Source organism: Lactuca serriola, chromosome 8 (assembly GCF_051521515.1).
Source record: "Lactuca serriola cultivar US96UC23 chromosome 8, Lser_US96UC23_V15, whole genome shotgun sequence".
NCBI classification, from domain to species: Eukaryota; Viridiplantae; Streptophyta; class Magnoliopsida; order Asterales; family Asteraceae; genus Lactuca; species Lactuca serriola.
The window spans coordinates 76,204,265-76,219,987 of NC_136415.1; the positions used below are offsets into that span (position 1 = coordinate 76,204,265).

The 15,723-nt window shown below is 34.4% G+C and overlaps 1 protein-coding gene across 2 annotated transcripts; it reads right to left on the reverse strand.

Moving 5' to 3' along the window:
* Window positions 1-2,471: 2,471 nt before the first annotated feature.
* LOC145065720 (TMV resistance protein N-like) lies at window positions 2,472-11,602 on the reverse strand. Of its 2 annotated transcripts, XM_079012775.1 has the most exons (8): window positions 11,442-11,602; window positions 9,418-9,972; window positions 7,911-9,018; window positions 7,565-7,771; window positions 4,438-5,292; window positions 3,782-4,354; window positions 2,857-2,932; window positions 2,472-2,763 (listed from the first exon to the last, which is right to left on the reverse strand). In XM_079012775.1, the coding sequence occupies exons 2-8, from the start codon at window positions 9,906-9,908 to the stop codon at window positions 2,624-2,626; spliced, it is 3,450 nt and encodes a 1,149-aa protein (XP_078868901.1). In that variant the 5' UTR covers window positions 9,909-9,972; window positions 11,442-11,602; the 3' UTR covers window positions 2,472-2,623. The 2 variants fall into 2 exon arrangements, with proteins under 2 accessions (XP_078868901.1, XP_078868902.1); XM_079012776.1 differs by lacking the exon at window positions 11,442-11,602 and having other exon boundaries at window positions 7,911-8,972; window positions 9,418-9,574.
* Window positions 11,603-15,723: the final 4,121 nt, after the last annotated feature.

A 15,723-nucleotide genomic window follows, 5' to 3' on the forward strand; every position in this document is an offset into this window, starting at 1 on the left:
GCTTCCGATTATGATAAGAATGTGATTCAGGGCATGAAAGGTGTTGATCTTGAATATACAACAATTTGGGGTATGGTTTATAACATGGATCTTTCAAGCAATAAGCTTGTGGGAGAAATACCGGTCGAGCTAACTGCACTTTCTAAGTTAGTGGGTCTCAATTTGTCTAATAATCATCTCAGTGGGGAGATTCCACACAACATTGGAAAGATGACAGAGTTATTTTCTCTTCAAGCATGGCAGCTTTGCACTTTTTGAGCCATTTGAATTTGTCATACAACAACTTGTCGGGTCAAATTCCAACAGGAAATCAACTGCAAACGCTTAATGATCCTTCAATATATGCTGGGAACGAACATCTATGTGGGCCTCCATTGCCAAACACTTGCTCAAATCATCACGATCCAACAACAACAAGAAGCAAGAAGAAACACAAAGCAACTGATGAGTGGATGAAGGTATGGTTGTTTTACGGGGACATAATGAGTGGTTTTGTAACAGGGTTTTGGGGTGTTATTGGAGTTGTGTTGTTCAAGAAGCAGTGGAGACAGAAGCTTTTCATGTTTGCTGAGGTAATGGTAGACAAGATATATGTTGCAGTCATGCTAAGAGTTTCCAAAATCAAGAAAGGAAGAGAAGCTGCATAGATCCTCTGGAATGCAAGTAGGTCTCCAGTATATATTATCAATGATTGTTTTTCTTTTTAGAAATGCTATTGTGCTTATTATTATTATATAATAGTTTTTTGTATTTTGAATTTGTATGACTTTTGTAATATATATGGGTGTTGTTTAGAGGTGGCAATTTACAAAATTTATACTGTATTGGGTATTTATACATGATCAAGTTGTAGATTAGACTACTATGGATTTGAGTTGTAGGATTTTTTTTTTCTTTTTAATTCTGCTATCTTGCTTCCGACTTTCTGTTGCTGCTCTCGCCCCTGACATGCTGTTGATCCATCAACTTTCATCCACATTGGTCCAGATAAGTAAGAACCAAGTAATCTACTCATTATTTATTTCTTCATTTGTAAATTTTCTAGTTCTAGTGAAGAAGGATGTGTGGGTGAAAGGTGGAAATTTTTTGTTGGATTTGGTATTTATAAAAGATTAAGGTCTGCTTGTATGAATACGCAATGGTAGTGGTCTTGGTTGATTATTTGGTTCTACTGCTCTCATGAGTTTGCATGAAAGTTATGAGATTAGATGAAAGGTTAATCAGTATGTAAAATGTCATCCTTTTTTTGTTTGTATGCATCTAGCTCTTTTTCCTTACAAATTTTCCATGTATCTGTAATTTCTGATTTTTAACATCATTGTAATATTTCATCTCTTTTTTTTTTTTGTCCTACATGATTGATACGAACATGTAGGAGTTTGTGCATGAACGATTCTTAAGAAAGAAGAGGTAGATTTTATAACATTTAGTCAAATATATTTCCGCAAATATCCTTGTACATTTCCTCTGAATTTAAATTGTCTGTGCAGTGAAAACAAACCCGAACATATTGCTTGAGTTTTTTTTTCATCACGTATTTTTTTGATTTGACAAAGATAGTTGTGTTATTACCATTTCATCGGGTGTTCAAGCCCTTGATGTGTATTTGAGCAATTTCTTGATGTTCCTTTTTAGTTTGTCAATGTGCATAGATTGACATGACTCATGAGTCCATGTCAATGATATAATGAATATTTGATTGAAAACTTGTTTTATTAGAGAATGGACATTTAGTTTGTCAATGTACACAGGCTTCATATCCTTTTTGTTCACTTCTTTTAGATGTAAGTAATGAGTCATTGAAGCATGCATAGTCTTTTGTTTGATAGAGTTGTTCATCTCTACTATCTTGCTTCCTTGTTTCTTTTGAACCATCTCATCATTTTACTCAATTTTCTCGTCACTTATGATGCATATTTATCATCTTTTGAGGCATAAAGTGAGTTACTTTTGAATGCTCCCCCTTTAATCATCCTTCTTCCTTGTAAACAGTTTCTGTTCAAAATTTTACAAAGACAATTGCTTCTTCAATAGTAGCAAATTTGTATTGTCCTGTAAAGATCTTAATGCTACTCACTACTAGTTTTCAAGAATCAATATCATGAAAAGTGTTGATCAAGAAAATGGAAGAAGTTGGTATATAGTTTGAACATGTACCTTTCAAGCAATAAACTTGTGGGAGAAATATTGGTTGAGCTAACTGTACTTTCTATGTTTATAATATAGCTTAAGATAACATTTTATATTATCTTTTTATTAATTTATTATCGAGGGAACCAAGCTATTTGTCAAAATTTGCATTTTTTAAAATAAATAAAGTTGTAGCGTTTTTTTTTCGTAAATGGAATAAACATACAATTATTGAAGTAAATATAGAAACATGTTATATATATATATATATATATATATATATATATATATATATATATATATATATATATATATATATATATATATATAAGAAACATGAATGTTGTAATATTATCTTGGAAAAAATAAATCGACCGGTAGTCTTAATTACAAGATGAGGGTGAAAGTGGGAGATATGCATACGGAAATGTCATTTAATGATAAACACAATCATTGTGTACGATTTCAGGATTGAAGGTCCTGCTGAAAGCTTCTACCAACCTTTGGCTGTTCCAATGGTCACTATCTCTGTGCGGCAATACTTTTTCAGTTTTCCAACGATGAAAACTGGATCAGTGTCCCCAGTGACAGTCAGTGTCTTGTCTCTCACGCCGAAAGTTATGGACTCAACCCCTGTATGTATATATTTCAAAACCAGCTTTAGTCAAACATATGGTTTCACATGAAAATAGAAGGAAAACAAAACAAACATAATATATTATTAACCTGAAAGGCTGGAAACTGCCTTCATAACTTTCCGTTTTCCTTTATCATCGTGTACATCCACTTTGACAACCACTTTCTGCAATTGAATACAAAGTAATAACAACCAACCATGAAAGTCAATCTCCAGAATGAATTTAAACGAGGCTAAAAAGAGTAAGTTTGGTTTTATTTTTGCAGCATGGTTTTAGGCTTTCTTCTGCAGATATAGACAACATATCCATGTTCTCATCTGTAATAGCTAGCTAGGTTCAGCAGCAATTTTATTTTATCTTTCCTAATTTCTTACTTCATTTTTTGGACCATAGGTATATATATGATTCCACGAGTCAACAATCTTTTCAATGAAATATCCCATTGAAAATGTAGAGAATTAATTCACAAAAGTATTATATATGCTGGAATGATATTTTACAAGAATCATTTCTTTTATTTATTTATTTATTTTTAAGTATTTATGCAGTTTCTGTAAAAAAAATCAATTTTCAGGAAAGTTATTTAACAATTTTTATAATTATCTAAAATGATTAATGAAACAGATAAGATAATTACTTATGCAGTTCCTGTGACAAATTCAGAATCCCACAACCGAAACTCCCCCTAAAGAGGTAAATGACGGTACGTAGAAGAAACTGCCGACAGGAAATTAATAAGCCTTAAAACAAAAATAGCAAAACAATCATACAAAGAGAAAAAACCACTACAGTAGAAGGCAAAGTAGGGGGAAATTCCATAATGGTGAAGTAAGGGAATACTGAGAGTAATAATCACATTTACCTAATCATAATGGTAGAATCAGGAGGAAAGTGGGAGACAGATGGAAATACTATTTTGTAGACTTTGGTTTTCAAAAACACACATTACCACTGACTATCAAATGAGAACATGCAAAAGAAGAAGTTTCAGAAAGTGAGTTAAGTCCACAGACCTGTGTGTAGTAAGGCCGCCATAAGATCTCAATCGAAGACTTTGAATCATGTTGTCGGATTGTAAATGTGTTTGAACCATCTTCATTTTCCTTGTCCCAAAATAATTCCGAGCAATCTGTTGTTTTCACCTCATCACCTTTACTTCCCCAAGGAACAAGCTCACCTCCAACATAACTGTTAGCTGCTAAACCACTCAGATGCCCTCCGTCTATGGAAAATGATATCATATTGTATGAAGAATTTAACAATGATGTGTGCCTCAGTGAACTAAAGGAAACGTATCCTATGATTGACACACTTCCATCATATTTAGGATCTGCTGGTGCTTCACTAGACCCTTGCCAAAGCACGGAGAGAATATCTTCATCCACCTCCTGCCTGATGATTATATTTACTCGCGGATGTCTTGCTTTGGTAACAATGCATATTAAGAGCCCAGAAAAGTCATTGTACCAATCATATGGAAGACGCAATGTAAATTTTGTTCCCTTAAACAGCCTACTAACATACCCCCTTGGAATCATCTGATATCCAAGATTGACACTGATAAAGCGATCTTCAAGAGCATTTCCCTGCCATGGAAAACACGTTCAATTATTCTGCTTTTTGGGTTTTATATAAAGAGTGAAATTCCAAACGTAAAGGTAAAGTAAACCTGGAGCATGGAGTCTAGTAATATGTCACCAACAAGTGGACCAAGTTTGTTGCCCCCACACAATGAGACTTTCCACAACCACTTACAGTTTGAAATATCTCCGAAGCTTTCAAGTGAGAAACAATAATCCGCTATAACAACAGCTATACTTGATGGCAGCTCCCACAATTCTACAAGTAATTGGCACCATGACACGTCCAGCCATTTGAGCTGAGGAAGTCGCCATCGACTAAAACTTAGTCGTGAAAAATGATTTCCTTTTAGATTGAGTTCTTCCAAGTTGGGAAACTCCCAAACAGCAGACTCAATGTCTTTATCTCCCAGATTGCAGTACCGGAGATTTAACTTTCTTAACCCTCTGGGAAAAAACCGTAACACTGTATTGTTGTTGCGAGGTAAACAAGGCTCCTCTAAACAACATTCTTCTACATCAATCAGGTCCTCTACTGGGTTTCTAATTTTTGTGTCACCACTCGTCCAACAAGTAACGACAAAGTTTGAAGAATACTTTTTGTAGGATCCAACTTCTTTCCCACTAATATTCGAATGAAGATGCAGTAAATCGTTCATTCTCTGTTGGATCCCCGAGAGCTTAAAAAGTTTGGGGCAATCTGATAATGAAAGGGTCTCGAGTTTCTTTAGTCGCTTAATCGGTGGAAATATCTTAAGACCAGAACAAAACTCTATAGATAGGAAAATGAGCCTTTCCAAGTTTCCAATCGATGGATGAATCTTTTTTAAACGCTGGCATCCACGAAGAATGAGTCTTTCAAGATTTGGAATTCTATCAAAATCTGGTGTCATGATTAGGTTACTCAATCTAACAAGTTCCAAGATCTTCAGATTTGGAAGATGCTGTTCCATACAAGTGCAAACAAGTCAAAGTATATCAAGGTAATAAGAGCTTAAAGTAAATTAAAAATATATACACGTGAAACAAGTCAAAACATATGAATTATATACGAAAAAATTTATACTATTTGCAAAAGTTTGGGCTTCAGACGGCCCCTATTAAAAATGGGTACCGATTCGTACACAACAAAAAATTTTCATACAAAAACATTCGACAACTCCATAAAACATAAATTATTGTGTATGGAGAAAAATTGTTGTGTACGAATCACTTCCTATTAAAAATATATAAAAATGCGACTAAAACATTCGACAACACAATCCAAATAACCAGTTTAACAAATGAACTGGACAGGTTATAGTTGACCTGAATCATGAACACCTCTAACTTGACGAAGGGAGATTCCTACCTTACATGATGTGGATCTTTTTTAACAAGCCTTTGATACTTTTTGGTCGTGTTTATCACCACCACAAATGAAGAGGGTTATCTTTTATATTTAATTAAGATTAGTATTTCCTTAATACTTATCTTTTAATTTTGGTAAGTAGGGTTCAACAAACATTATAAGTATGACCTTAGAATCAATTTTATGAACGTTTTGAGTCTTAGACTTTTGGAGACCCCTGTTTCTCGAGTTACGTTGAGGTTCAGATCATGGGACGGATTGAAGTATCGATTATTGGAATGCTTCCAACCATTTAATGACGGAACTATGATACAACTGGTCGTTTCGGTCATGTTTATCAGCTCCCAAATAAATAGGGTTATCTTTTACATATGTACTCCCTCCGTCTCATATTAATAGTTCATGTTTCCTTTTTGGTTTGTCTTAAAATAATAACTTACTTTTAAAAATAAATGTCCCTTTTACCAAAATACCTCTTATTATTAGTTAATCTACCATAGAATTAAATACAACAAAAGGTTGGAATTAAATGCACCAAAAAGGTATAATTGTCATTTCATTTAATAAAGTTAGAGCTAATTAATGTTTTATTAATTTGTGTATTTTTTTGTCTATGGACAATAATTTTGGGATGGAGGAGGAATATATATATATATATATATATATATATATATATATATATATATATATATATATATATATATGAGACGGTTCACTTGAGATTAAAAAAAAAAACTAAGATCTTGAGATTCAGCCTCAGCCACATATTTCTCATTTACCGCTCTAACGCTCCAGTGTACCACCGACATAAATGATTATATGGCAGAGAGGTATAATCATATATGATTATACATGTTTATACGTATATGTCTAATCATTTATACATATATGTCTGTTAGCAGATTGAGTAATCATATATGATTATGACAGTTGGTGGCAGAAGAGGTGGTGGTGGCAGAGGTGATGGTGGTATAAATGACGAAGGTGGCAGTGGTGGGGTCGGCTTGTGTCAAAGATGGTAGTATTAGTGGTGGCGGTGGCGGTTGTGGAGGTGGGGATGGTGGCGGAGGAGAAAGGAACAAGCGGCTATATAATCATTTATGATTATAACAGATCTGTTGCGCCGGTACGCCGGAAGGTTAGAACGGCACGCCGGTTATGAAATATGTAGCTAAGGTTGAATCTCAAGATCTCTATTTTTTTTAATCTCAACGGAACCTATATATATATATATATATATATATATATATATATATATATATATATATATATATATATATATAAGATTAGTATTTTCTTAACAGTTATCTTTTTATTTCGGTAAGTAAGGCTTGACAAACATTACAATTATGACCTTAGGATTGTTTTTATGATTATGGAATAAACATTATGGGTCTTAGACTTTTAGCTAGAGACCCCTGTTTCTTGAATTACAGGAACAGTTTTTGTTTTTCTTTGCATCTTATTTCTGATTTGTATCAGCGTTATGTTTAAGATCAGATTGTTTGATTGTTTAATTGTTTGATTGAGCATGGAATGTGATGTGGAGCTTACAATTCAATCATCACACTTATTCCTAACAATTTAATATTTATCGTAAAAAAAGAAGATAATCCCATATATAAAAATTCGGCATCAATAAAACTAAAAAATAGAACCAGGTTAAAAACCAGAAAACACGAATATAAAATAAAAATAGAGGTTTACTACAAGTGATATTGCTTAATGACACCAATGACCATTGACATAACTATGTGCTCATAGGCATATAACTAATAATTTCCTCTCTGAATTAGGCAAGTCAGGTCTATAATTCTTCATCCACTTTGTTTTAATTTGTTATTTAGATAGAGTATATGAATTACCTTACAACCCCTCCAAAGTCGTTTCTTCGAGATGTCATCCAATATCAGACAACAAAGGTTCTCTGGTGGAAAGTTGGTAGGAAATGGACTTGCAAGATCACCTCTCCAATCAATCCACCGGAGGTTTTTCAGGTTTGCAACCGAAGGAAGTTCTACTAGATCATAGCTATTGCATTGAAATCTTATTGCTTTAATCATGTCAAGTTCCTGTAATAGATGCAAAATGATATCAGGATTCTAGAACATCTTCCTTCTTCCAAACTATATATATATATATATATATATATATATATATATATATATATATATATATATATATAACATGCAAAGATAGCTTAATCATTACCTTCGTCGCATCCATAGCACAAATTTTTAGAACATCTTCCTCCTTCCAAATTCTACTATGTTTTTCTGGATTCTCAGGGTGTTCCCCTCTAACAATGTAGCGTCCCATTTCTTGCAACAGATCATGCATATCAAACCTTCCATCTGAAATTGTTATGAGCGCCTTTTCTAACAACACCTTTATGCCTATAACAGGGTAAAAACCACAAGCATCAAGCATTGCCATTATCCTTCCATTTTTATACCAACCTCTGAAGAAGCATGCAATATCAAGAAACAACTCTTTCTCAACCGGTGTAAGTCCATCAAAGCTGATTTTTAGCTTTTCCACAATATTTGTATCTGGGATGTCTTTCAATCTGGCTATTGCACTCCTCCACTCATTAGTGTCTTTGCCACATAGAAAACAACCAAGAACTGTAAGTGCTAATGGGAGTCCACCAGCATAAGAAACCACACTTTTTGAAAGCAGCTCATAATCTTCTTTATGTTTGTGACCACATGGTGCATGCTTGCAAAAGAGCTCCATAGCCTCATCATCGTTTAACAAGCTAATATTGTGTATCTCATCTACTCTGGGCGCAGTAGTTGATATTACATGTACATCTCTTGTTGTGATTATTATTCGGCTTCCTTCACCGAACCAATCATGTGATCCAGCTAAAGCTTTTAATTGGTCAAGCTGATCGACATCATCAAGAACAATCAGCACCTTTCTACGGCATAACCTATGTTTTATCATGTGTTTTCCTTCCTCAACTCTCTCTACCTGCACTATCTTGTCTCTCAAAACACCATAAAGAATTTTTTGTTGCAATTCTTCTAACCCTTTCTTACTTGATTTCTCCCGGATATTTTCTAGAAAGCAACAACCATCAAACTTTCTAGATATTTCCTCATAAACAGAAGATGCAAGAGTAGTCTTACCACCACCTCCAACCCCCCATATTCCAATCATCCGCACACCACCTGAACCGATTTGTAACTTCGTTTTCAAACTTTGCACACGAGACGCTATTCCAATAAGGTTGGCATTTGCGCTTGGACTTACTAGCTGCAACCTCTGTGAAATTTTTTCAACAATTTCTATGATAACCTTTGATTCATGCCTTCATGTTGAAATTTGGACATACAACAATAATTAAAACATGCTCACATTACAATAGAGGTAAATTTGGTTTATGCTCCATGCTCCATTAAAATGAAGAAAAGGAGTATTAATCACCCTTTATATTTCTTAGAAGTTGTAAAGTCAATAGCACAAGTAGTTTGTAACTATTTTCTTAGGAAAAGCAAATGATATCAAATAGTTAAAATTAAAGCAAGATGGCTTTGTTGTTGTAAATTGAAGCAAGGGATTAAATACAGAATTAAAATTAGAATTAGAACTCAATTAAGTCTATAACAGTTCAGGTAGACCAGGATATGCTGGAGTTTTGGTTGAGGTTGCTGCTGATAGAGCACACATGATTTAAGCATAAACAGTGCAGAAAGAGAAAGAAGATTACCCGTTGGCAATGTGCTTTGGTTCCCATCCAGAAATGTTACTTGCATCTACAAGTGCTTTTCTCCATGATTCAACCTTGGTTTTGTTCTCCAACTCATGCTTAACAAATGCTTCTCCATATTTTTGTTTCTGTTTTCGAACTTCAGATGGATCAACGCCATAAAATATGGGTATAACTATTTGGCCTCTCGTATCTTTGCATTTCATGATATGTGCAAGTTCATCTAAGCACCATGAAGAATCTGCATAGTTTTCAGAGAATATGATGACGCCAATCTGTGACTCTTCTATAGCCTTCATAAGAGATGGATTGATCAATTCGCCCCGAGGAAGTGTCTCGTCGTCTTTGTAAGTGTATATCCCTTTTTGTACAAGAGTTGTGTAGAGATGATCCACAAACGTCTTGCGAGTATCCTCTCCTCTAAAACTTATGAAAACATCATGATTCCATGATTGAGAAGAAAAGGCTGGAGATGATGATGAAGATGCCATTGGTATGTTGATTTGTTGTGAGAGAATGTATGCAGTTCCAGCACCTCAATGAAACAAACTATCTCTGTAGAGAGAGAGAGAGAGAGAGAGAGAGAGAGAGAGATGAGTTTCCAAGAAATTTCCAATTAATGAAAGCTCAAGAAATATCTCACCACTTGACATGTTGACTTGTTGAGATAGCTACAATACACACACATACACACATATATGGAGAGAGAGAGAGAGAGAGAGAGAGAGAGAGAGAGATTTGAGTATCCAAAAGAATTCCAATTTCCGAAAAGCTTAAAAAAAGATGAATCGAGTTGATTTCAGATTGATGATCTGCCAATATAAGCAAGGCACTTTATTGATTATCCACATTAGCAAAAACTAACATTTTATTCACCAAAATTACCCAATTTGTAATCTAAAACCTTATAAGATGATATTTGGCCCAAGTTGTTGTCATTTCATCCTCCACATCATTTTCTAAGTATACAAAACATGATGAGGAACAAAGTTCTACAATTCAAATTATCTTAAAGTGATGAGCATTATTATTGTTATTATGACTAATAATAAAAGGGTTAGATACTTATTTATGCAACGATGTTTTATCTTTTTTGGAGCTCTTGCAACATTGTTCATTTTAATACAAAATAGACAATAAAGTTTCATGTTAGTGCCAAAACATGTATTATGACCTTCTAAACCGCTCACTCATAATTTTTTGGCTCGTAAAAGAAATCCACCTCTCTATCTCTCTATCAAGGAAAATGGTGCCATAAAAGTGACCTTAAATTTAGTAGGAGGATTCATGGACTCAACCAATGAAATTGGAAAGTATGGTGGGGAAACAAATAGGTGGTGGTACTAATTGATAGTGGGGCATCCCATACCATAACATCAAATAGATGATAATTGAGGAGGTGGTGACACTTGGTTTAGGCCTGAAGAGTGCAAGAGAGTGTCAATTTGAAACACCGTATCATTCAACATATGTCCACAACAATCTATCATGTGCCTATGGTTTAGGTATTATTTATGTTTTTGAAATAAGACTTGCATCATATCCCAATCAAAAAAAGAGTATCTTCGATCTGATTACAATGTTATGCACTAATGATAAATACCCCAATTACCTGGTGCTTAATCGTAGCAATACACAATTTTAAAATACACAGCAGATGGACCAATCCCCAGTCAAAGGATAGTTTAAACTTTAAATGCCCCCATCCCCTATTCGATTTTCCTTTTTGTATCCACAACACATATACACATCATAAGACTCATCCCCTCCAATTACATACCCTTATAACATACAAATCAGCATATTAACTTCACAAATTGTTTAATTTAATCATCTAACAATAGAAATTAAAAACTTCACAACGTTTGACTAATTTGGGCCAAAATACGATTCTCAAATTCCAGATCGACTTTTTTTTAACTCGTTGATAAAGCTTAATTAAAAACTCATATAAATTTCATTAACACTTCAATTTCATTATCGATGATTTAAACTTCATCAAGTTATCAGTTTGAGCAACGTACCTCAAATTCTCAGCAATACCTAGTAGACTCCTTTTCTGCAGTCAACTTATTGGCAAGCTTATACTTCAATTTTCATAGCGTTCTTCCTCTAGTTTCTTTCAGCGTGGAACGATACCTTTCCTCTAGCGTTGACTTCTTTCTCTCAATTCTCTAGATCAGTTATCGAGGGGGTTAAATTAATGAGAAAGTAGGTATAATTTCTCTTTTGTATTTACTCAAGTTATGGAGTTTCAATATCTAGTCCCTAGATTTCTGTATTCAACGTTCTCGCCACCAGAACCTTAAAATTTGATAATATATCCTTAAAATTTTGTTTTGCCCTATCTATTATGCTAATTTGTAAAATTATTTATCTTTATATTTACACCTCCAAATTTCATTATTTACTCCGGCTCCGAATTTTATAAAAACCAGTATAATTTGGAACCTTTTTTATTTAACCAGGAAAATTTTATGTTTTAGTTATCAGATGAGACTTAATTTGTTTTATATAAAAATTTTATTTTTTTTATATCGTGCTTGATGTAAAATATAGTTTTGGTTCCTTTTGTTTACCAAAATTCTAAATTTTGATCCCAGTATTGGCTTTTTTGCTATTAATGGTTCAGGATTTTTGGTAACACTAGCACGGCCGTTCCAATAACTTTTCCAAGCATCGTTTGGCATGAAGCTCGTTTATGAACAAACAAGGGCGGAGATTTATAGGGGGGGGGGGGGGGGGCTGTGGCCCCCCGTGAATTTTTGTTATATATAGTCCTTCTACTTTAATTTTGTACATATTAGGCCCAAAAATATACAAATTTTGGCCATGGCCCCCCCTGTTCATCGATTTTTATACATATTATACTTTCGCTACCCCCAAATCAAATGTTGAAGCTCCGCCCCTACAAAAAAACAATTGAACATGTATGCACATAAAAGAAACTTAAATGAACGAGCATAAATGAAAATAAACGAACAACACAAATGAACGTTTATGAATATAATTAAACGAACGAGACCATTGTTCATGTTCGTTCGTTTAACTAAACAAACGATAATTTTTGTTCAAATTATTGTTTGTTTAGTTAAACGAACGAACATGAACAATTGTCTCGTTCGTTTAATTATATTCATAAACGTTCATTTGTGTTGTTCGTTTATTTTCATTTATGCTCGTTCATTTAAGTTTCTTTTATGTGCATACATGTTCAATTGTTTTTTATTACATTACTCTATTATATGTTTGTTTATGTTCATATATGTTCAATTATGTTTGTTTGTTTCTGTTTGGTTATGTTTGTTTAGTATGTTCACAAACATGAACAAGAAAACATGTTCGTTTGTTCGGCTAACTTAAATGAACATGACCATGAACAAACCCTCATTTGTATTTGTTCAATTCGTTTACAGTACTAAACACCGTTGGTGACCGTTGAGACTATTACCATCCGTTAAGCTTAATTACTAACATTATGAAAGGATTAAAATGCCCTCAAGCTATATTATGGAAGAAGGTAGATATTGTTTTCTTCTTCCTAACAACATACATTCACACCTCTCAACACCACCATAGGCTTTGATTATTTCCTTTATTATCCACCTCTCTCTTAAGCTCCACTAAAGGCATGTCGACATCACCACTAACACGCCAACCTCTTTCGTCGATATCAACAACAGTCACTGCTACGCCATCTCTGACTCAACATGGTCTTCACCAAAACCAAACTTGTCGATCCTAATCACCTTCTCCATGTTTTCAATCGATCGATTCATCAAATTGATACTACTCAAACCCTAAAATCTTTCTTTATTCTCACTACGCTTCTCTGTAACTCCAGTTAGTCAAGACATGATAGTATTATGTTGTGGAAAATAATTAGAACCAAGGTTCTAAAAGGCATGAGGTGTGGCGTGGCGGCAAGGCCGAGCCTCAAGCTTAACGAGTTATGGCGAGCCATGGCGTTTTTCAAGCTGTGATGTAAGGCGGCGAGTTTGTATTAATTTATAATTATATTACCACATATATATATATATATATATATATATATAGAGAGAGAGAGAGAGAGAGAGAGAGATTTATATCAAATATAACAAGTTTTTAGAAGTGTTACATCAACAAATAATAACCAAAAGTTAACAAAAACACAATACTTGTATGTCCGATTAGAAAATGTATAAAAAAAAGAGCAAAAAAAGTGTCTCAAACGAAAAAACATGCGACATAACACGATCTTTGGTGTTGGGCACTTGATGGCCATGTAAGATCATAAAATTGGAAACTTTATGGTCAACGACATCATTTTGGACTTAGATTTTGAAATTGGACTTAAGGGCTTAAGGATTAAGCTCTTAATGAGTGGATTGGCAGTCAGTTGCGTACGTTGGGCGTACAAGGCGTACGACGTGCGTACACAATCAACAAGCATGTGCCTGGTCAACCATTGAGTATGTTGGACATACAGATGAGTACGCTGGGCATACTCAGTTGGGTTGACTTAGTTGACTTTTTGGAATTTTGAGTTTTACCTGAATTTGAACAAGTTTGATCTAAGGGTATTTTGGGTATTTTGGATTGTGTTTAAGAATTGGTCATTCGGATGGATAGGTGACCTATAGAGGGGTGTTCTCAACCAACCTTGGGCTTTGACTTTTGTTGACTCCGTTGACCGCCGACTTTTGACCAAGTTTGACTTGAGGGTTTTAACTGGTGAATAAGATTTTATATGGTTCTGATGTTAGTGGATCTGCGGGAGCAAGCAGTGTATCAGGGAGCGTATCATAATGTTCTCCGGTTCCTTCATTTCAGGTGAGCTTCACCTCATTATACCGTAGGTCGAAGGCACCAATGTCAACCCACTAGTTCTGGTTACATGTTAATAGAAGGATGCCTTACGGACTGTATATAGTCATGTAGGATAGACTGAGGACTCTTGGTCTAGGCTCTCTCACATGTTCCTTGTTTCGTTGTGGTTCTAGAGTAGGACCACATGTTCGGGTGGCTATCTTACCTCTGAGTATATATGGTTATCTATTCTTGGTGCGGTAATATTTAGTATGTTGCTATGTTGTAGTGACCTGCTAAATTTGTATCCTTGTATCGAGTATGTTACTATACTGTAGTGATCTGTTAGATCTATATCTTGGTGTGTAGGATGTTGTTATGTTGTAGTGATATGTTAGATCTGTATCCTAGTATGTAGGATGTTCCTATGCTGAAGTGATCTGTTAAATTGGTATCCTGGTATGTAAGATGCTGCTATGCTATAGTGATCTGTTAGATCTGTATCCTGATATATATATATATATATATATATATATATATATATATATATATGATGTTGTTATGCTGAAGTGATATGCTCGTTTGCTATGCTAAAAGACATTATTTAAATAGGAAAAAATGGTGAGGTAGGTAAGGTAAGGTGAGGGGTGGGGTGGGGTTGGGGTGTATTTATTTAAGTAAATAAAAAAATCAAGGGCAAAATAGTCTTTTTAGGTAAGACATGGATCAAACACGTAAAAAAAACAAACAGTAGGGACCTTTCGAGCTACAAAACAAGTTAGGGACCAAACACGCAAATTACCCTAAACCATAGGGACCATTGGTGTAATTTACACTAAAATTAATTTTTTGTGATTTTCGATTCGATCTTCAACGATAGATGATTTTAGTAGCTTGAGACATTCTGAAAGTAATTATGAATATGATATCTTTAATATACATTATAAACATAAGATTATACACAATTGGTCCTTAATACATAGCGGTTCGTGGTGGTTTGACCATCGAACACTGACTAGGCATTTTCGTTGATGTGTGATTTCGGAGAGTGACATGTTGAGTCGCTATCCACATTTGTTTGTTGATGTGTGATTTCGGGGACGGAATCATCCTAAGGGGGAGAGAATTGTAACGTCCGCGTTTCCAGGCTAGGCATTTTCGTTGATGTAATAGTCTAGGTTAACCTTTGTAACCCAATTTGAAATAATAAAAATGTATTATTTGTGAATTATGTGATTTATGTGTTTATTTATTGATTATTATAATTTAATGAATTAAGAATAAAATAGGCAACAAAATTAAAATGTGAGATAAGCCCGATATCTTTGTATAAAGTTGTAGTGGCCGAAACAAGGATTCCGAAGATATAAAGAATGCCGAAATCCGAGTTATAACGAAGAAGTTATGACCTGTCGAAGTTTCGCGACAGAACCGGCACGACGCCGAGTGACGTAAAATATGAATTTAAGATAGAGCGATATTTAGCCTTAGCAATCTAAACGAAAGTCGTATATTTCG

Coding starts and splice junctions, on each gene's coding strand:
- LOC145065720 (XM_079012775.1), bottom strand. CDS start 9,908: ATGGCATCTTCATCATCATCTCCAGCCTTTTCTTCTCAATCATGGAAT. Junction 4,355..4,437: donor TACTAGACTCCATGCTCCAG/GTTTACTTTACC, acceptor TTTCCATGGCAG/GGAAATGCTCTTGAAGATCG. Junction 2,764..2,856: donor GGCAGTTTCCAGCCTTTCAG/GTTAATAATATA, acceptor ATATACATACAG/GGGTTGAGTCCATAACTTTC.